General features: G+C 50.8%; 1 protein-coding gene across 2 annotated transcripts in view; it reads right to left on the bottom strand.

The window, feature by feature from the left end:
• The window catches only part of LOC137326704 (neurexin-3-like), a 1,580,588-nt gene that overhangs the window by 950,870 nt on the left and 608,133 nt on the right, over positions 1-21,585 (bottom strand). For both annotated transcript variants that reach the window (XM_067992033.1, XM_067992034.1), the window contains exons 6-7: positions 12,235-12,438; positions 6,236-6,262 (exon numbers count right to left, since the gene is read on the bottom strand). In XM_067992033.1, coding sequence (XP_067848134.1) covers positions 6,236-6,262; positions 12,235-12,438 — 231 coding nt within the window. The remainder of the gene's footprint in view (positions 1-6,235; positions 6,263-12,234; positions 12,439-21,585) is intronic.

Genomic DNA, 21,585 nt, shown 5'->3' with positions numbered 1-21,585 from the left:
CAGAAGAAAGACTCCCCTCCGACACATGCTGTACGTGTTCTAATATGAACGTTGGTGATACGAGTTTTTACGTTCTATCTCAATTTTCATTCAAAGTATCCGCAACAGAAATAAATATGTTTCTTTTAAATTGAGGGACACAGGCACAGGGCCGACGAGCATAAAGCAGAACCTCATCAAAATTGAAAAGAGCAGAACAGAAGCTGAGATAAATCAAGAAAATGGCCGTGAACGTGCAGTAAAATGTGGCAGTCAGGTGACGCCAAACATACATATTTATACATCTACAGTGTGTAGACCAGCAGTTTATTGAGCAGTGATGCTAAAAGTTTAAACAAAAACTGTCAGGAGGCATTCAAGGTCTGGACCTAGTGCAGAGCAGAGCGGATTCCGTAACGTCAAGGGTCTGAGTTATGAGGAGAACTTAAGAATCCGTAGCTTTTCAACCATGAAAGGAGACATCCGAGAGGTGGCCTACAGAGAGAGGAGAAGGTACATCTGGAAAATTACTGAAGTGTGGAAGTGGGACCAGGGGCACAGGTTGAAACTAGTTAAAAGGCAAATTTAAGGCCGACACAAGGAAGTTCCTCTTCACAGGTTAGTACCTGGAATGGACTTTTAGATATAGTGGAAGAAAACTCCGGAATCATTTAAGAGATAATTAGATGCTGCAGTGGGTTGGGGGGGGTGGGGGGATATTCGGCTCTTTCTGGGTGGATGAACTAAGATGTGTTGAATGGCCTCCCTCATTCATAATTCTCTTGTGGTGTATTAGTTTATTGTAAAACACCTGACCGTACACATTTATTACATTTCTTTAAAAGTTTTTTTTTATTTCCGGAAGTTTCACATGACAGCCTTTCAATAAATCAACATTGGTAACTGTGCCCGAACACAGTAAAAATGGGAAAGTAAAATATTAATCTAAAGTTGAGAAAAATTCCCAATACATTTAAATGGAATATATGTCAAGGAACAGGAATTTAGGGAAATAATCCAGTTGAGTTGTGGGTGATATAACTCACTCTTGTATAGATGGTTCTACTCAGTGAACAGCTGTCAACTTGCATTATCTTTGTCTATGTTATAACTGCCGGCCGCTACTCGCTCACCTCCCGATAGGCCACTGTCGCGATGTCCCAATCAACCCTCTCCTGGTCACCCCCCACCACCCCCTCTCAATCACCACCCTCCCGGTCACCCCCCATTCTACAAGGTCGTCCCCTCCTGGGTCGCTATCCCCTTGCACCCCCTTCTCCCGGTTGGCCCCGCTTCTCCTCTCTGCCTCTGGTCGCCCCCTCCCCTCTCCCTGATCGACCTCCCCCTCCTCCCGGACCACTCCCCCACCCTCCTCCTCTCTCTCCCGGACCGCACCACTCCCCCTCCCGGACCGCTCCCCCCACCCCTCTCTCCCGGACCACTCCCCCCACCCCCCTCCCTCTCCTGGACCGCTCCCCCACCCCTCTCTCTCCTCCTCTCTCTCCCGGACCGCACCCCCCCCTCCCCCGGACCGCACTCCCCCCTTCTCTCCCGGACCGCTCGCCCCTCCTCTCCCTCCCTCTCCCGGACCACTCCCCACCCTCCTCCTCTCTCTCCCGGACCACTCCCCCGGACCGCGCTCCCCCACCTCTCTCAGGGCCGCTCCCCCCACCCCTCTCTCTCGCGGAACGCTCCCCTCCTCTCTCCCGGACCGATCCCCACCCCTCTCTCTCCTGGACCGCTCCACCCCTCCTCTCTCTCTCGGACCGCTCTCTACCCACCCCCTCCCTTCCTGGATCGCTCTCCCGTTTTGACTCCTCACTCGCGGTTGTCCTTCACAAACCTGGCCACCACCCGTCTCTCCCAGTTCCCACACCCCTCCACCCCCATCCCCCATTTAAGACGTACCTGCGGGCCACATCTTCGAGAGGTCTTCACCGGAGAGCTGCCTGAGCACGTCCAGCAGGTGTTTGCAGCTGACTAGTCTGATGTTAATGAGGCCCGAGGCCCAATATTGGTTGGGCCTCGGGCCTGCTCGTTACGGCACGGGGCTTGTTCCCTGCTTCAAGTTCGCCCCGGCCTGAACACACTTCTAGGCCAACATGCATGTCAGTTCTTGCATTCCTCAAATGGCGTTTCAGATGAGATGCCGATATAATGTCGGAAACAATCCAAAATTGGCATTTATTTCATTTATATAGCATGGGAATTTTTTTTTCAATGAGCGCTCAACATGAAGTGTTTCCTCACAGGGCTAGTAAGAATCTTAATTGAAACACGTCTATTTAGATTATGTGAACTGTCTCTATCCCTGCAGCCCCAAGATAAAATATCCCATTCCCATGTACCATATCATGTAACAACTCTACTGAGAACTGATCAAACACACCCAATGGCAAGTAACTTCTGCTGGGAGACTGACAGAGCCCAGGGACCTACAATTGCATGTGTCTGATTGGGACAAGTCACGTCCATGAATACTTAAACGAATAAGCACCCCAAAGTTACATTTGTTTAAGCTGCAGCCTGCTGACACTCATTTACTATGCTCACCGATTAAGAACGGTCACTTGGGTGAAGTGCCAGAAACGCAGTTGACACTCTCGGAAGTACAAACTACAAGAGCTGAAGGGAGAAAAGTAGAAAGGGAGAAAAACTACAGATTATCGGATGTGGCCTGAAAGGACTCAGCTGTCCCTGTCCACGTATCTGCCTGTATATCACTAGTCGCGATTTTAACCACTCCCCCCACACCCCCACCGATGGGCAGAATAGGGTTGGGGAGGGGGGTTTAAAGTTTCAGCATCGGGCAACCCAACCCCAACCCGACTCCATTCCCGCCCCTTTAAATTTTAAGGTGCGGGAATTAGGCCATGGGCGAGGCTCCTACAAAAGGCAGGTGGGGGGGGGGGGCCTAATTAACAGACTGAAATCGTGGCCTGATGACATAATCGGCACCGCGACTTAAATTTAACAGAAAGTGAGGGGGAGGCCCGAGTCGCGGGAAGGTTAAGTAGCTCTATTAGCACTCCTTGGGGGCCGGGAGGAGGAGCAGGCGTGCTCCCACCACCCCACCCCCCCCAGGCCCCTCGAGGAAGCCTTCGGCCTCCCCCAGTTCCCGATCTCCAGCCTCCACCCCACCCCACCCCGCAGCCCTCCCGATCGCAGGCCTCCTCCAGCCTTCCCGATCACCAGTGGGTTTGGTTAGAGGGATATCAATGCTGGGGAATGGCATATTTTTCTACTATTGGCACTTCTAGGTGATACAGACCATGCATTGGGAGCCAGGCTAATGCTCCCTTCTCCTGGGTCCCAGTAATTTGCCTTGGCCAAAACTCAGAAGCACCACTTAATGCTCTTCTCAGTGGGCCATTTCCAACACAGCCATCCTATTAAGTCCCTGAAGACAGTGTCAATTTACTAGCAATTAGTTCCAAATTATTTGTGCTCAAAAATCAAAACCTGTAGGAAAGATGTTTCCCTGACATGAGTTTACTTAGGGCCTTTACAGCTGTTAGAAAAGAGCTGAAAGGACACCAGGCTACCTATTGTGCAATACAGTTCCCTTAAAGCTTCAATTATATGTATCACCAAACTTTAGCACTAGGAGATAGTGCCAGTGATTTAAGTTGATGCACAGGTGCCTCTTTAGTGACCTGAAATACATGGTTCATATTTGGTTTAGGACTGTGCAAAAGAGGTGGTTGATCTTTGGTACAAGGAGGGATAGTAGAAAGTGGCATTAATTCAAATTATAGTGAATTAGGTGAAACACAGATTATGAGAACACGAGAAAAAAAGAGAAGGTAGGTGAGGGGGAAGAGAGAGAGAGAGACATACACTTCACACACAGAATCAGGTATATTAATATCTGCGAGGAGAGAGAGAGTATTCCAAGTGTTACTACATTCTGTTGGTCTTATCTTTATCCAATTACTTTTTCTAAATTTTACTCAAAGCCAGTGGCTCAATAGATTGGCACCATCTCAATCAATAACCCTCATTGTTAGTGAAACATGTATTCTGTTTGTGGTGCATTCTTGTGCTGCTGCTGTTATGACCCCTACATAAAGGATTCATACAAGAATCAAATACCTCTTAAATTCTAGTCAACCTGAAGTCTGAAGATTGCCTGACAAATAGAATTTGTCTAAAATTAGAACGGAAGATGTTGGCCTTCACTATCAGTCGTCACTTGTGAAGCTTCTTTGAAAAGGGGGTGGTTGCCATTTATGTAAGGAGAATTAAATTGGTTCCTAAACAGCACGATTTTAGTTTGGCGACAGAATTTTTCAGCAGTCAGAAAAACAACAGGGAGGTGACTTTTTTTTCTTTTTCTTTTTTGTGAAACATTGCTGTCTACAAATAGTTGTATTGCCTAAGGGAAGCGTTCTGCTGTAGCTTTTAAAGTGCCTTTAAAGGAGGTTTTAAAGTGCCTTTTGAAGAAACCTTCATCTCAATGAAATAAAAATGACCAAAGCAGCCTTTACCGACAGATGTTTGCTATGTCTAACCCTTACCTACTGCAGTGGTATGGAGGATAACGCTGCCTGGGGTGGGTTATTTTAATCCCCACCCCCTACCGTTTTATATATATGTAGAGAGCAACCAGCCATCGGGCACAAGAGGTTAAAGGCTTGAAAATCACGTGGTTCAAGTGCATTTGGCTTATATCTTGGTGAGTCATTTCAGGATAAAGGATGGAACACTTCAACAAAAAGAAACTGACATAGGCCAGAGGCTATAATGCTGACAATTTACTCTAAGGTGCCAAGATGGAGTGATCACAGGGTATTGGGCAAGCTGATGGTTATATGTCAGTAGATGGCAAAGCAACAGCCTCAAAACATGGGTGACATTGCTGAGTGGGAATCCCTTGAGATATCAGGAGTTAGCTAGTCCAATTTGGTGCTGAGGGCACTGCCCAGAGTTCCAGATATTTAACTGTACAGATGGCATGGTTTTATATCTTGGAGTTATGTTCTCTATCCCTGTCATGATCAGTTTATACACAAAACAAAACAACCATCTAACACTTATTGTATAATGTTAGAAGGATTTCAGTAATGGGGGTCCATCATGAAAGAATGATTAATAGTTCCTTCTATCTTTAGATTGTAGGGAAGGAACATTGTTGAGGAATAGAATAGTTGTGATGTAATGAAGTGGATGCAAGCAAATACTAACAGGATATGAAACACTAAAACTAATTCTCAGACCTGGTAAGCAGCATGTGCCCTCTGTGAAAGCAAAGGAGTAGCACGGTAGTTTGAAGACAACAATGATACAGTTTTCTCATGAGTTAGATTTCTCTTTGCTGTTGTGGCAGAATACTGACCTTACGCCCTAAATTGGTATGAACAGAAAACCTGGATATAGCCAAAGTGGGCCTTCAGATCTATACAGAGCCTCTCGATTGTAAAATAGCTGATTTGTCCTTGCCATGAAATCTGGTTTAAAATTTTAAAAAAAAATGCCTGTCATTTAAGGTGAAATAAAATGGGTTGGTGAAGGTATGGGCTTACACCTTGAAGATACACAGAATCTGGGTTACTATTCATTTCTTGCCAGGAATCTCCTGCTTCTGGGCCTCTCTCATTTGCATAGATCTAGAAGTCGTAGACTAGGTGACCCGAGTAGCGATGGAAAACTAAGCAGAACTTGTGACTGTGATGAGCACTTGGTTGCCCTCAATTGACCCAGACATGGGTAAGACCACACTTCAACTTAAGTGGGCCTACAGTAAAACCATCTCCAGCGTTTTGACTTACTGCTCTTGTGTTGCTTGTTTGAACGATTAGAAACTTTTGTCACTTTGTTCCCCTCTCTCTAACCATTCAAGACATGCAGGTTATTAATTGGAATACAGTCAAATGCCATTAACCTTTACCCTGCCGCAAAAACAGAGGGGTTCCCCAAGATCCTAGGCTTATAAATGGTGCAATTAGCACCATGTAACAGACCTCAATCATTTCTATATTCATGAGGAATGCTTGAGATCCAATGGCTCTTCTCTATGAAGGTGCTGAACAGGCAAAGAGAATTAGAATTTTTTACACATTTGAATTGGTACTCGTTAATGAGATTTGACTGTGGGTTTTTTTTTTAAACTCATTGATCTTTTTGCATATTCAGAAAGTCAACCTCTGCAGTCTTTTCCCCAGTGTATCTAAAGACATAATGACATACATATTAAGCAATTCTTTAAACACTATAAAAACATTGAGAACAAAATGAAACTTGAACAATAACTTACTGGAGTTACAGTTAATCCTGATACAGTCTAGACGGGGAAGAATAAATGAAAGATGAAATCGCATCCTTCAAGGTAACAGCTGCAGACATCCAATAACAATTAGTCCACCCTTCCGGGGACAGACACACGCAAGAAGGTGGCCATTTTACTTTACTCTTCATTTCACATATGCATCAAAGATCTTTACAAAATGAGACCCAAACATGGATGGGTGACCTCCATACAACAAAAGTCTCACATAAATTTTGCACCTTACTGTATACTCATTTTCTTATCCCATTGCAGTAGCAGAAGCCTATTTTTCTTTAGGATAAGTAACAACTTTTTTCCACACTCTTTCCCCCCCCCCACATCCCCCCAACCACACCCCCCCCCCCAACCTCCAGCCACAACCTCTTAATTATAAAATGGCCACTTGCAAACAACTAACCATATGAAAACTCAACCAAGATTTAACGGAGATTGTTTCAATTGTAAGTCTCAAAGACGACTGGCCCAACCATTTCACAAACTCATGACCAACTAGTCTACCAAATACTACTGAGGAAAGTGGTGGCAGTCAGCATTTAGCAAGTAGATGGGTGAGCGGTGCATTGGCAGGACCAGTGATCTTTGAAAGCCTAGCAAGTTTCTCAAGGACTTCGTTTAAATATCAAATACAGGGCAAAAAAAATCTGTAAAATTCTTAAGGATAACACCAATTTTTTAAATATATATGAATTGAAATCAAGATTTTTTTTTACATTGTTATGTAGGCCCAGAAATATTTATACAGGTTATAAATCACTGTCCTCATTTATCAAATTGCTTATCAGCTTTGTTTATTGTCCGAATAGTACCTTCTTTAATACATATGTTGAATTTGATGTACTTCTTAACCCAATTAAAGCCGAGAGACCAATATTTCCCCGATTTTAGTTGTCATCAATTGACAAGTTTTTTTTTTAAACAATATTAAATAGAACAAAAGGAGACATTTCAAGCTCCAGAAAATCACTCGGCTCAGGGCGTGTGTGGAGAAATTCTTGAGAAACAACGAGGAAAAACTACATCAACAATCTGGGTTCAGTTTCACGTGGCCAGGTTTGTCATGTGTCGTCAACCGCAACAGAAAAGTGGGTGCAAACAGCCACGGACCATTCGGCACAATCACCGTGCAGAGGCTGCGATACCTTTGGGGCTACACAGCTTTCCTTCATCATCGTATTGTCCCCTTACCCTGAAACCCGATCGGTGAGCGACGATCATCTCATTTTCAACTAAAGGCGCTTGGTTTAGAAAGAAATGGACATTAAATGTGTCTGATGGATGCAAGGCTGACTTCCAGGTGCTGTAGGCTGTCGGCCTTTGGCCAAGAACTGAATGCCTTTGCTGTTTAGGGAACTCCGTTAGATTTTTCCGTCTTTCGAGCGACCACTCTGCCTACCGACACTAATTAGAAGGATTAGGATTATGCAAATTAAATATTTCAGGGAATTAAAACACATTTAAGATATTAACGACTTCAAAGAGCTATTATCTTAATCTAGAGATATTGGAGCATATGCTTTAATTCCTACTTAATGTCTGTGTGACCTGTAGGGTTTTAAAGGAAAGGTGTTTTTTTCTCTTTTTCTGTTGGCAATTCAGCATGCATTTGTCTGAGTTCCCCAATGGTTCAGTTGGTATATGTATATAGCCAAATGTGATACTGATCTATGCAGGCCACAGGTTTTGATCCCCATTCTGTGCTTAGATAGCTGATCTCAAACAGGATGTCAATAGGGGGATGTAATAGTTGACCTCAATGCCCTCAGTTTGTGTTTTGTGGGGGGAGGGGTGGGTGGAGAGGAAACGTTTTATCAGGGTGCCTGCTCCTGATCACTATCCAGCGATTGGTGCTGAGGAACATTGGACATTGGACAAAGACATGATCGGTTTGCCCACGGGGAATGTCCAGGCGGTGGAAGGACCAGAAAGTGGGCCAGTCCCAGTATGGGTCAACACCTTGAGAGACGGAGGTGTAAAAGTAATCTTTCATTTATTATTTTGTCTCTCAAATTCTTGTAAATATTAAGTTTTCCAGAACTTTACAAAGGACGATCATATCTGACGGGATTCTAAATGCATGACAGTGTAACAGATGTGGCGAAAATAATATAATGTGCTTCCGTAAAGCACTCAGCAGCACAGTGGTGGGAGACCCCTTGGGTAAGCCAACTCCTTAGGCTTAGAAAGTTCTTGGGCGATCCCTTAGACTTTACAAATTGAAGCAGAGTTTGTTTCTTCTCTTTGAGTGTGGCCATTCCCGTCTGCGCTCTCAAAATATTTTGACGTTTACCATCGGGAAGTCTGAGCTCTGTCCTGGCCCCGAGAGTTCACTTCACAGCCAGACAGTATAACTCAGGTCCAGCCGGCTGCAAATCAGTTGTGCAGCCACTATTTGCAAACAGAGAAAGAAAATACAAAAACGGGAGCATTTAATTAGGAAAAAAAAAAGTTAAAAACCGGTTCAGAATCAATTGTGACGCTAAAGCTGTGTGAAAGGCTTTGTTTTTGAAGTGTGGAGAAAGAGATTAATCATTTTTGAAAGAACTATTCATTATAGATAGCTAAAAGAGTTTTTATGGTGAAAAATGTGCCCATTTATGACCAAACATTCGGCTGCTCGCTCCTGCTATCAGCAAACGCAGTTAAAATCAATGATACAGATTTTCTCCCCCCCCCCCCTGTTTTCATTAAATAAGCTAAGCAATTATCATTATCTATCTCAAAGTGCCCCTAACAGCTTCAGTGTGTGTGCTGATCCACAGTGCATGTGATCAGAATATTGATTCAGTTCCAGGAGCAGGCATTGCAGTTATACTCCTTAAAGGTCCAACTCTCTAAATCATACTTAAGGAGTAAGTTAATATTCTTCTGGGCTACTGCACGCACCAGTAGGAACTGATGGCCTAATATTAATCTCGACAAATTGCTTCCAGAAGAGGAAGCCTTGCTCTGCCAGCATAAAGACCAAGAGATATAGGATTTTCCTCTTTCCAGCAAGTTAACGGTGGTAATGGACTCCTGACCCCGATACATGTTCCTCAGGTCATGGGTCACTTACTGACGCAGGGCGGGCTCCCAGCAGGATTGCTAATGCATCTAAGTGCGAGATAGCGGGAGTAAAATGGCCCGTTGGTGGTGGTGGAACAGCAAGATCACCACTGCAGCACCAGAAGAGGCGGAGAGGCCACTCGAAGAGGCCCCCCCACCCACCCCCAAAAAGAAATATTCAGGTAAAGCGTTCGTAGGCCTCAGCCGAGTCCAAGGCCTACAAAGAACATAAGAAATAGGAGCAGGAGTAGGCCAATCGGCCCCTCGAGCCTGCTCCGCCATTCAATAAGATCATGGCTGATCTGATCCTAACCTCAAATCTAAAGAACACAAGAAGTAGGAACAGGACCCGGCCACTCAGCCCCTGGGCCCGCTCCGCCACCCACAGGGCCTTGACCGATCCGAACTCAGCTTCATGTCCAATTTCCTGCCCGCTCCCCGTAACCCCTAATTCCCTAAAGGTAGGAGTTTTAGGAGCAACTGTTAGACCCACTCCCTCCATCCGGGGAGCGAGAGTAACGGGTGACAGACGGGAGGGAAATAGGCTGTGATCCCAGCCTCCATCATCCCTACCAGCAGGCAGCGACAGTGGGGGGTGGGGCGGGGGGTGGGGGGAATGGAAATTAAGGCTAGGATGAGAAGTGGTGGCAGGCCTCGCAGCCCAATTTTGCCCCATTTTCTGCTGCTATCACACCAGATGTTGGGAGGGGGTGCCAGAGGAAAATCGATTCCTCAGTTTTTTTTGCACAAAAAAGTGAATTATTTAACAATTTGAATTAAGCAATTTTGAATTAAGAGTAGGTTGCACCTCAATTAGGATTAAAAGACATTTTCCATGTGAACAACAATAAAAGTATTTAATTTGTGTTATCTGGGGCGGTGAAGCAGATCATGTTTTAAATCTGTACAACAAACTTCATAAATATGGAAAAAAAATTAAAAAGTTTAATTCTTTGTCAGTGGATTATTAGTATCATGTGTTGCTTTCCCTAGTCAGGGTCCATGGAGCTTTCCTTGTGAGAACTACAGGCACGAGGGAAATGTCGAGATTCTCTGCAAAGACTCAATTAACATTACTGTAACCGAGATCCAGAACTATTTCTCTGATGTGTTAAATGCGTCGCTCAGTCTTTACTAAGTGACTCGCTATTTGAACCTGGCTGCGTCGTAAGCTGAGAATTGAACGCTCTAAGGCTTCAAAGCCGGCTTGCTTTATTTGCGAAGAGACCGATTTTTTTTTTTAGTTTTAAAAAAGAAGAGAGGAACGCAACGCTCAACCATTTAAACTGGCAGCACGAAGATGCTGTGTCCAACTTACCCTGGACATCAGTCAGGAAAGCAGTCAGTTATGTTACACAGTGACCACTGGAGGGCATATCCACAGAAACAATGATGAAGGAAAGCTTTTACACGACCAATAAAATAGCACCAGGGATCACTGAGCATTTTTCTGAATTTACTACACCGGTAAGGCTCAGTAGGATTTCTGTTTAACAACGGGATGGATTGGAATAGAAACAGCTTCTGCATCAGTAAAGCTACTTTGTTCTGCCTCAAACCTCACTTTTTTTTTCCCCCCAGTCAGAAAGTTACTACGTTTTTTTTTGTCTTTCAAAAATCCACCACCATGTTTTTCGCGGTCTAGGATATGCGAAATAATTTAAATGTATTCAAGTTATTTACTTTTAAACCTTTCCTTGAAAAAAAAATTCTCAGGGGGGAGGACGAACTGTGAAATTTTATTTTAAAGAATGATCCATTTCTTTCCCCCCCATCATTTCAGCCTGATCAATAATCAATCGATGTTCTTAAAGGGGAGCATTGTTTAGTCCCCTTCAAAGCTCGTAGCTACACATTTTAAAATTCCAACCTGGTATTTTTCCTTTATCTGCATAAAATAAATGGCAATCAGTGCACTGATTACAAGAATTATGCAAATTAAATCTCTAATAGGAGCTTGCTGGTCATTAATTGCACAGGAATTAAAAGGTTGCGAGTGGAAATTTGAAGAGGTTTCTGAAACAGCTGTTCCAGCAGAAAAAAATAGCCTGATGCATGATTGAATATTGGTTGATGGTTGATCTTGGTGCATCGTTGCGATTTAGGGGAGCAGATTATAGACGTTCCCAATTTAGGGGCGGGCGGGAAGAATTTGGGCATCTACGAGGTAATGCGAGCCAGCTGCAGGTTAGGTTGTGCACTCTGTTCTCAGGGCTGTTTGCCAAGCGGGCCGCAGGCTTCAGGCCTTTGAAGGGTTGATAGCCATCTTTTGACTGATGACTCATGAAGCATTTTGAAAAAAAAATAATTAAGCGATAACTTTAATTTAAAAAGAAATATTAATTTTTTAAAAACCACAATATTGGACTCAAAGAACAGAAACACAACGAAAAAAATAAAAACACAAAAAAAACTACACACATTTACAAAAATATTCTTTAAAATGTTTCTTTTTTATATATAAAACCCACCTAAGTAAGTCACAGCATTTTTCTTTTATAAGAAGGAATTATTATGGGACTGCAATTACTTTTGAACTATTTAAACTAGCAGGCGCCTGCCTGTCGGTGACTATTTTTACTGAACAGTTGCTGTGACTTACTTGGTAGACATGGTTGCAAAAAACATGAATAATTGCTCAAAAGATGGTCCATAGAAACATGGATTTCAAAACCAACAAGTCCAAAATTACATAGTCGTCGCATGTTAGAGAATAATTCCATGCACATTTTACACAACACTCAAATAACTACTCACAGTGTTACTAATTAACATTACCGTTTTAAGAAACTAGATACAGGATAAAATTTAAGATCAAATATTTACTGTGTTGAAATAATTGTTATAGTTTTACTGGCTGATAGAGAAAAAAAATCTAGACGCGAAGTGTGTCCGCTCTGCGATCTAGTGTCATACAATACCTAAGTTGACTGTCAGTTTCACCCGGCCTCCGTCAAGCTCCAGGCGAAGCGTGTCAGCCGAATCCCTCGATGTCGTAGCTACGAGCAAGCCGTAGGCTCGCTGGGACATGAAGCGGAGAGAGACATCTTCGGCCTCCGTGTGCATTACCCAGGGCATGACTATCTTCAGGTACATGCTGCCGTCGTAGCTGAGGATGGATGCCTCTGCGGGGCAAGAAATAAAATTGGTGTTAGGTTGTAACAACTTGTTCTTTCCACCTGTGGGGAGGGGGGTGTCAATCTTTGACAGGTTTTTGTACCTGAAGTTGAAGGAATTATGTTTTTTTTAAAATATACGGACCCCGACTATATTTTCTGACAAGACAAGTTTACTACAGCCAATCGAAGCTTTTTGGTCCTTGCTTTATTACTTTCCTTCTCGCCTTCCACATGACAAGTGAATGTTGTACCTCTTAACACTGGCCTGGAAATTGGTTTGCGCCCGAATTCTGCGCCATGACTGCCTTGCCGAAACCGATGAGGGAACTGACCGCGCGGAATTGGTTTTCTCGCATCATTCCCGGACCTGACCGGTGTGCTGGGGAAGCCAATTTTGCCTCAGTCTGAAGACGATGGCAGTTGGCTGGCAGGGATGCTGGCACTGGCCCCACAGTGAGACTGGAGGGTGGGGGGGGGGGGGTAGAAACCGGAAGGAGGAGATCGAGAGGGGGACGAGCGGCCCGCAGTTCCAATGTGGAACTGGCTCCTGGCTCCACATTAAGATAGGTGCATGTTTTCTTTAAATGGCATCCTCCAGCGGTATCTTTAAGGACCACCAGATTGGCTGCTTTATGCCCAAGAAAACCGACCGCAGAACGTATGGCGCACGCTGCGATCGGTCGTGACCGAATATGGGATCGTTACAACCGCGTGGGAAATGGGCCTAATGCTGGCTTTAGGCGTGCGCACTGGACGACCCCGAGGCACCCTGAACAATTTGGAACGAACATACGCCACATGCCATATTGGACCCTTCAGCACCTCTTTTCCGCCCAGAAAACAGGCACTGAATAGTGTGCGTGCAATCTGATTTTTCTAGGGGAAGTGGTGTGTGCACTGTGCAGAAAGTAGTAAGGAATTAAGTGGGGGGGGGGGTGGGGGGTAGTCTAAAGCACTTTAGGCTTTTGAAGGAGGGCAGGGAGGCACAAAGGCAAAAAGATTTATGAGGAAAATTCCAGAGTGTAAGGCGTTGTTGTTGAACGCTCTTCCATGGATGGAGGGAGGGTGGAAACACACAATAGACAAGAGTCAGAAGAGCTGGGCTGGGGAAACAGAGTAAGGGTGGATTGAGACCATGGAGAGGTCGCCATGGAGAAATAGATGAGAAAGGTTGCTGAACAACACTATAAAATACAATAACGCTGCAACTGGCTGAAGGTATCAGGATTAGTGAGTGAGAAATGACATCTCCTATCAAGATAAAAATACAAGTTTTTGAGAGATGTTGAGCTCAGGATTTGTTTTTGTAAGTTTTTGTACAGAGTGTGACAATCTAACAATTCCCGATCAGTCATGATATAGATGTGAGGTAGCATGAAGCTGCCTCTACACTACCATATCAATACATTTCAACCTCAACATCAGAATATCCCACAACGACCATTCTCATGCCCTCCGAGAGTGAGACTACTGATTACTGTCGAAACATGGGCCGTTCTGTATGACAGAATTGGTTTGAGATTTCATTTGTGTGCGAAAATTATAGTCATTATAATGTTAGACGTGAACCCATTAGCCTGGGTTCAATTTTAGGCCACAGCTCCCGAGTTAAAAAGACAGACAGTTTTCTAAGCAACTGCACTGCACAATCTATTCACTGCCTTTTTCTGTAAGCAGTATGAAAGTAAGTATGATCCATGGTAAAGTCACCCTTGGGCATTCCAGTAATACAACCTGACGCCTTGGCCAGGTTTCCAACTCAGTAAGATGCATGACAAAGGGAAACTATTAGCAAGGGAAATGGAAACAAGAAATATCTTTCTTTATCCCCCACCCACCCCCAAGTTATATTTCCTTTTCTCCCTTCACTTGAAGGAACTTACTCGGGCTGGGTTACCTTTCCGTATGTTCCTTGCAACCCTGCTATATCTCACTCAAGTGGACATTCTTCACATGTGGCCTATCCTCCAATTTTCACTGTTCTATCCATGTGCAAAATTAAAAAATAACCTAATTCTGATTTATTACTTGGATTATTCTTGATGGATGGGCAAAAATTGCAGCCTTGACTGAACGATGCAGAGCTTGATAACAAATAATCCTTCTTTTAACATTTACTCTCGAGGTGTGGGCGGCAATTGCAAGGCTGTTATTTATTGCCCATCCCCAGTTGCCCCGAGAAGGTGGTGATCAGCCTTCTTTCTTGAGTAGCGATTGCTTTTATGACTGAGTGACTTGTGGGCCACTATTAAAAGTCAACCACTTAAGTGGGATTGGAGTCGATGTTTCATCTGTCAAAGCAGCTTTCCGAATAAACAATAGGATGGGAGTGGGTAAAGTTGCTGGTACTTTGACGTAATCCACTAAAAATGTGTTAAAGCCTAGTCCAAATCAAAATGTTGGTTGGGTTAACTTCGTATTGATGTGTGTTGTCTTCTAATGGGGCTTCAGCTAGCAGCCTTCGCCAGTGTTTCTCCTGCACACATGACCGATCGTGAAGGAAAGAAAGACTTGCATTTACATGGAACCGTTCATGACCTCAGGCCGTCCCAAAGTACTTTACAGCCTTTATAAGTACTTTTTGAAATGTTTGTCACTGTTGTAATGTAGAAAAAATGGCAGCCAATTTGCGCACAGCAAGGTCCCACAAACAACAATGTGATTATGACCAGATAATCTGTTTTAAGTAATGTTGGTTGAGGGATAAATATTGGCCAGGACTCCGGGGAGAACTCCCCTGCTTTTCTTCGAAATAGTGCCATGGGATCTTTCACATCCAGCTGAGAGGGCAGACGTCTCATATGAAAGACGGCATATGAAAGGATGCACTGCAGCAACTCACCAAGGCTTCTTCGACAGTACCTCCCAAACCCGTGACCTCTACCACCTAGAAGGACAAGAGCAGCAGGCACATGGGAACAACACCACCTGCACGTTCCCCTCCAAGTCACACACCATACCGACTTCGAAATATATCGCCGTTCCTTCATCGTCGCTGGGTCAAAATCCTGGAACTCCCTTCCTAACAGCACTGTGGGAGAACCTTCACCACACGGACTGCAGTGGTTCAAGAAAGCGACTCACCACCACCTTCTCAAGGGCAATTAGGGATGGGCAATAAATGCTGGCCTCGCCAGCGACGCCCACATCCCATGAACGAATAAAAAAAAACCTCCTTCAATGCAGCACTTCCTCAATACTGCACTGGTGTTAGCCTAGATTTTGTGTTTAAGTCTCTGGAGTGGGACTGGAACCGTCTGACTCTGAGGTGAGAGTGCTACCCACTGAGCCACAGCTGACCCGTTAGCCATTAATATATGACACACCACAGGCACGTATAAATATCCTGCCATTCCACAGCACCACATGTTGTGCCCCCTGTTGGTGTTCTTTGTGTATATTATATGGATAAAATGCGACATCTTCATACAGGTTAATTACAAGACATACTTGATAATTTCGTATCTCAGGGTTAGCCACTTTTACATTCATTCACCTGGCTCAAATATTATGTCAACATCTGTTGAACTATTCTCCAAAGACACCAAATATGTTGATGTGAAAACATTCCCCCTGGCACTAACCAAATACACCAAAACTACATGGAAGTACCACTAGTATTGGAAAAATGAAATCACCACCTCTTTGGGACCTTCTGACACAGATTAATATGAGGTTAACCCAATCAATATTTTGTCCTGGTTATTGTATAATATCAAAATATTTGCAGATTATCTGCTCACGGTGCCAAAGATGAATATACATTATACTTTTATATACTTTTACAGGCGAAACATCAATAGTTCAGATTATTCTTGATTTTGATCGATTCAGAGCAGTTATTTTTACTATTGTGAATCATATCAGGACGTATGATCCTCCAGATTCGACGACTCCAATGCTGTCCTGGCCAGCCTTCCATCTTCCAACACCGTAAAGTTCAACTCATCCAAAACTTTGCTGCCCGAACTCGCACCAAGCTCTGCTCACCTATCATCCCTGTGCTCGCTGATCCACATTAGCTCCCAGTCTACCAAAACCTCACACTGACAATTTCCATCCTTGTGTTCAAATCCTTCCAAGGCCTCGTTCGGCCCTATCTCTGCAATCTCTTCCAACCCTACAAGCCTCCAAGAACTCTGCGTTTCTCCAACTCTGGTCTCTTGGGCATTCCCCACTCCCTTCGCCCCACCATTGGTGGCCGTGCCTTCAGCCATCCAAGTCCTGAGCTCTGGAATTCCCTCCCTAAACCTCTCTCTCCTCCTCGAAGACCCTCCTTAAAACCCACCTCTTTGACCAAGCTTTTAGTCACCCCTCTTAAAATCTCCTTTCTTTGGCTCAGCATCAATTTTTGTCTGATTGCTCTCCTGTGAAGCGTCTTGGGACGTTTTCTTACGTTGAAGGCGCTATATAAATACAAGTTGTTGTTGTATGTAACTGAGGATACTAAGCACAAATTAGGGATGTTTGTTCAAAGCTTCATTCTATCACCACTACTCAGCTTGGTTTCTATGGCGTGTTATTCATAGTCCATGTTTTCTGATAGATGAAATTAGGCAAGGAGCACGGAAGGAGTTCGGGGAAGGTGTTAGTTGGAAGCATATGACAAAGGCAGGTGGTGCAAAAGGCAGCTTACTCAGTATATCTGGGCTGATTTAATCAGAAGCATCTGTTCACTCCATTTTCATATTCACTGTCGACGGAGTCTGGTTTCGACAGAGTCTATAATTGGGAATTTGGTGAGTGAGGGGATTTTTAAGGGTTGATTCTTATCTAAAATTTGACTAAGTTTGGCATCAAGCATTTAACTTAAATTTAATCTTAACTTGCAGTTTTTAGTTAGTGGTAAACTATCAGCCTGAAGTTTCAGTTGGTCACCTAGTTAATTGGGTGACTGGTTAGAACTGGTAATTTACTCTCAGCTGGAGCTGACTCAGGTGATTGGCATTCGAGCCAGCACGGAGCAGCAGCGATTGAGAGTCTGGTTTCGACAGAGTCGATAATTGGGAATTTGGTGAGTGAGGGGATTTGGTGCAGTAAGGGATGAGGTTCATTTGATTAGTCAGCGGAGAGCAGCGTACCGAGAGCGGGGAGGGGCGTACCGAGAGCGGGGAGGGGCGGGCCGAGAGCGGGGAGGAGCGGAGAGCAGCGTACCGAGAGCGGGGAGGGGCGGGGAGGAGCGGGCCGAGAGCGGGGAGGGGCGGGCCGAGAGCGGGGAGGAGCGGACCGAGAGCGGGGAGGAGCGGGGAGGAGCGGACCGAGAGCGGGGAGGAGCGGACCGAGAGCGGGGAGGAGCGGGGAGGAGCGGGGAGGAGCGGTCCGAGAGCGGGGAGGAGCGGACCGAGAGCGGGGAGGAGCGGGGAGGAGCGGTCCGAGAGCGGGGAGGAGCGGACCGAGAGCGGGGAGGAGCGGGGAGGAGCGGGGAGGAGCGGTCCGAGAGCGGGGAGGAGCGGGGAGGAGCGGACCGAGAGCGGGGAGGAGCGGGGAGGAGCGGACCGAGAGCGGGGAGGAGCGGACCGAGAGCGGGGAGGGGCGGACCGAGAGCGGGGAGGGGCGGACCGGGAGCGGGGAGGAGCGGACGGAGGGCGGGGAGGAGCGGACCGAGAGCGGGGAGGAGCGGACCGAGAGCGGGGAGGGGCGGACCGGGAGCGGGGAGGAGCGGACGGAGGGCGGGGAGGAGCGGACCGGGAGCGGGGAGGGGCGGACCGAGAGCGGGGAGGAGCGGGCCGAGAGCGGGGAGGAGCGGGCCGAGAGCGGGGAGGAGCGGACGGAGGGCGGGGAGGAGCGGGGAGGAGCGGGGAGGAGCGGACCGAGAGCGGGGAGGAGCGGGCCGAGAGCGGGGAGGAGCGGGCCGAGAGCGGGGAGGAGCGGGCCGAGAGCGGGGAGGAGCGGGGAGGAGCGGGGAGGAGCGGGGAGGAGCGGACCGAGAGCGGGGAGGAGCGGGCCGAGAGCGGGGAGGAGCGGGGAGGAGCGGGGAGGAGCGGGGAGGAGCGGACCGAGAGCGGGGAGGAGCGGTCCGAGAGCGGGGAGGGGCGGGGAGGAGCGGGGAGGAGCGGGGAGGAGCGGGCCGAGAGCGGGGAGGAGCGGTCCGAGAGCGGGGAGGGGCGGGGAGGAGCGGGGAGGAGCGGACCGGGAGCGGGGAGGGGCGGGGAGGAGCGGGGAGGAGCGGACCGAGAGCGGGGAGGAGCGGACCGAGAGCGGGGAGGAGCGGGGAGGAGCGGGGAGGAGCGGACCGGGAGCGGGGAGGAGCGGACCGAGAGCGGGGAGGAGCGGGGAGGAGCGGGGAGGAGCGGGGAGGGGCGGGGAGGAGCGGGCCGAGAGCGGGGAGGGGCGGGGAGGAGCGGGGAGGAGCGGGGAGGGGCGGGGAGGAGCGGGGAGGGGCGGGGAGGAGCGGGGAGGAGCGGACCGAGAGCGGGGAGGGGCGGGCCGAGAGCGGGGAGGGGCGGGCCGAGAGCGGGGAGGGGCGGACCGAGAGCGGGGAGGGGCGGGGAGGAGCGGGGAGGAGCGGGGAGGAGCGGGGAGGGGCGGGGAGGAGCGGGGAGGAGCGGGGAGGAGCGGGCCAAGAGCGGGGAGGAGCGGGGAGGAGCGGACCGAGAGCGGGGAGGAGCGGGGAGGAGCGGGGAGGAGCGGGGAGGAGCGGGGAGGAGCGGGCCAAGAGCGGGGAGGAGCGGGGAGGAGCGGACCGAGAGCGGGGAGGAGCGGGGAGGAGCGGGGAGGAGCGGGGAGGAGCGGGGAGGAGCGGGGAGGGGCGGACCGAGAGCGGGGAGGAGCGGGGAGGAGCGGACTGAGGGCGGGGAGGAGCGGGGAGGAGCGGGGAGGAGCGGGGAGGGGCGGACCGAGGGCGGGGAGGAGCGGGGAGGAGCGGGGAGGAGCGGGGAGGGGCGGACCGAGAGCGGGGAGGAGCGGGGAGGAGCGGACCGAGGGCGGGGAGGAGCGGGGAGGGGCGGACCGAGAGCGGGGAGGAGCGGGGAGGAGCGGACCGAGGGCGGGGAGGAGCGGGGAGGAGCGGGGAGGGGCGGACCGAGGGCGGGGAGGAGCGGGGAGGAGCGGACCGAGGGCGGGGAGGAGCGGGGAGGAGCGGGGAGGGGCGGACCGAGGGCGGGGAGGAGCGGGGAGGAGCGGGGAGGAGCGGGGAGGAGCGGGGAGGGGCGGACCGAGAGCGGGGAGGAGCGGGGAGGAGCGCACCGAGAGCGGGGAGGAGCGGGGAGGGGCGGGGAGGGGCGGACCGAGAGCGGGGAGGAGCGGGGAGGAGCGGGGAGGAGCGGGGAGGGGCGGACCGAGGGCGGGGAGGAGCGGGGAGGAGCGGACCGAGGGCGGGGAGGAGCGGGGAGGAGCGGGGAGGGGCGGACCGAGAGCGGGGAGGAGCGGGGAGGAGCGGGGAGGAGCGGGGAGGAGCGGACCGAGAGCGGGGAGGAGCGGGGAGGAGCGGGGAGGAGCGGGGAGGGGCGGACCGAGAGCGGGGAGGAGCGGGGAGGAGCGGGGAGGAGCGGGGAGGGGCGGACCGAGAGCGGGGAGGAGCGGGGAGGAGCGGACTGAGGGCGGGGAGGAGCGGGGAGGGGCGGGGAGGGGCGGACCGAGAGCGGGGAGGAGCGGGGAGGAGCGGGGAGGGGCGGACCGAGAGCGGGGAGGAGCGGGGAGGAGCGGACCTGGAGCGGACCGAGAGCGGGGAGGAGCGGACCAGGAGCGGGGAGGGGCGGACCTGGAGCGGACCGAGAGCAGGGAGGAGCGGGGAGGAGCGGGCCGAGAGCGGGGAGGGGCGGGGAGGAGCGGGGAGGAGCGGACCGAGAGCGGGGAGGGGCGGGGAGGGGCGGACCGAGAGCGGGGAGGAGCGGACCAGGAGCGGGGAGGAGCGGACCAGGAGCGGGGAGGAGCGGACCTGGAGCGGACCGAGAGCGGACCGAGAGCGGGGAGGGGCGGGGAGGAGCGGACCAGGAGCGGGGAGGAGCGGACCAGGAGCGGACCGAGAGCGGGGAGGAGCGGACCAGGAGCGGACCGAGAGCGGGGAGGAGCGGACCAGGAGCGGACCGAGAGCGGGGAGGAGCGGACCAGGAGCGGACCGAGAGCGGGGAGGAGCGGGGAGGAGCGGACCGAGAGCGGACCGAGAGCGGGGAGGAGCGGGGAGGGGCGGGGAGGAGCGGACCAGGAGCGGACCGAGAGCGGGGAGGAGCGGGGAGGGGCGGGGAGGAGCGGGGAGGGGCGGGGAGGAGCGGACCAGGAGCGGACCGAGAGCGGGGAGGAGCGGGGAGGAGCGGACCGAGAGCGGGGAGGAGCGGGGAGGAGCGGACCGAGAGCGGGGAGGAGCGGGGAGGAGCGGGGAGGGGCGGACCGAGAGCGGGGAGGAGCGGGGAGGGGCGGACCGAGGGCGGGGAGGAGCGGGGAGGAGCGGGGAGGAGCGGGGAGGGGCGGGGAGGAGCGGACCGAGAGCGGGGAGGAGCGGGGAGGGGCGGACCGAGAGCGGGGAGGAGCGGGGAGGGGCGGACCGAGAGCGGGGAGGGGCGGACCGAGGGCGGGGAGGAGCGGGGAGGAGCGGGGAGGGGCGGACCGAGAGCGGGGAGGAGCGGGGAGGGGCGGACCGAGAGCGGGGAGGGGCGGACCGAGAGCGGGGAGGGGCGGACCGAGAGCGGGGAGGAGCGGGGAGGAGCGGACCGAGAGCGGGGAGGGGCGGGGAGGGGCGGACCGAGAGCGGGGAGGGGCGGACCGAGAGCGGGGAGGGGCGGACCGAGAGCGGGGAGGGGCGGACCGAGAGCGGGGAGGAGCGGGGAGGAGCGGACCGAGAGCGGGGAGGAGCGGACCTGGAGCGGGGAGGAGCGGACCTGGAGCGGGGAGGAGCGGACCGAGAGCGGGGAGGAGCGGACCGAGAGCGGGGAGGAGCGGACCGAGAGCGGGGAGGAGCGGGCCGAGAGCGGGGAGGAGCGGGCCGAGAGCGGGGAGGAGCGGACCTGGAGCGGACCGAGAGCGGGGAGGAGCGGACCAGGAGCGGACCGAGAGCGGGGAGGAGCGGACCTGGAGCGGACCGAGAGCGGGGAGGAGCGGACCAGGAGCGGACCGAGAGCGGGGAGGAGCGGGGAGGAGCGGACCAGGAGCGGACCGAGAGCGGGGAGGAGCGGGGAGGAGCGGACCAGGAGCGGACCGAGAGCGGGGAGGAGCGGGCCG

This window comes from Heptranchias perlo, chromosome 10 (assembly GCF_035084215.1).
Source record: "Heptranchias perlo isolate sHepPer1 chromosome 10, sHepPer1.hap1, whole genome shotgun sequence".
Taxonomy (NCBI): domain Eukaryota; kingdom Metazoa; phylum Chordata; class Chondrichthyes; order Hexanchiformes; family Hexanchidae; genus Heptranchias; species Heptranchias perlo.
This window is presented reverse-complemented; position numbering and strand designations above follow the sequence as displayed.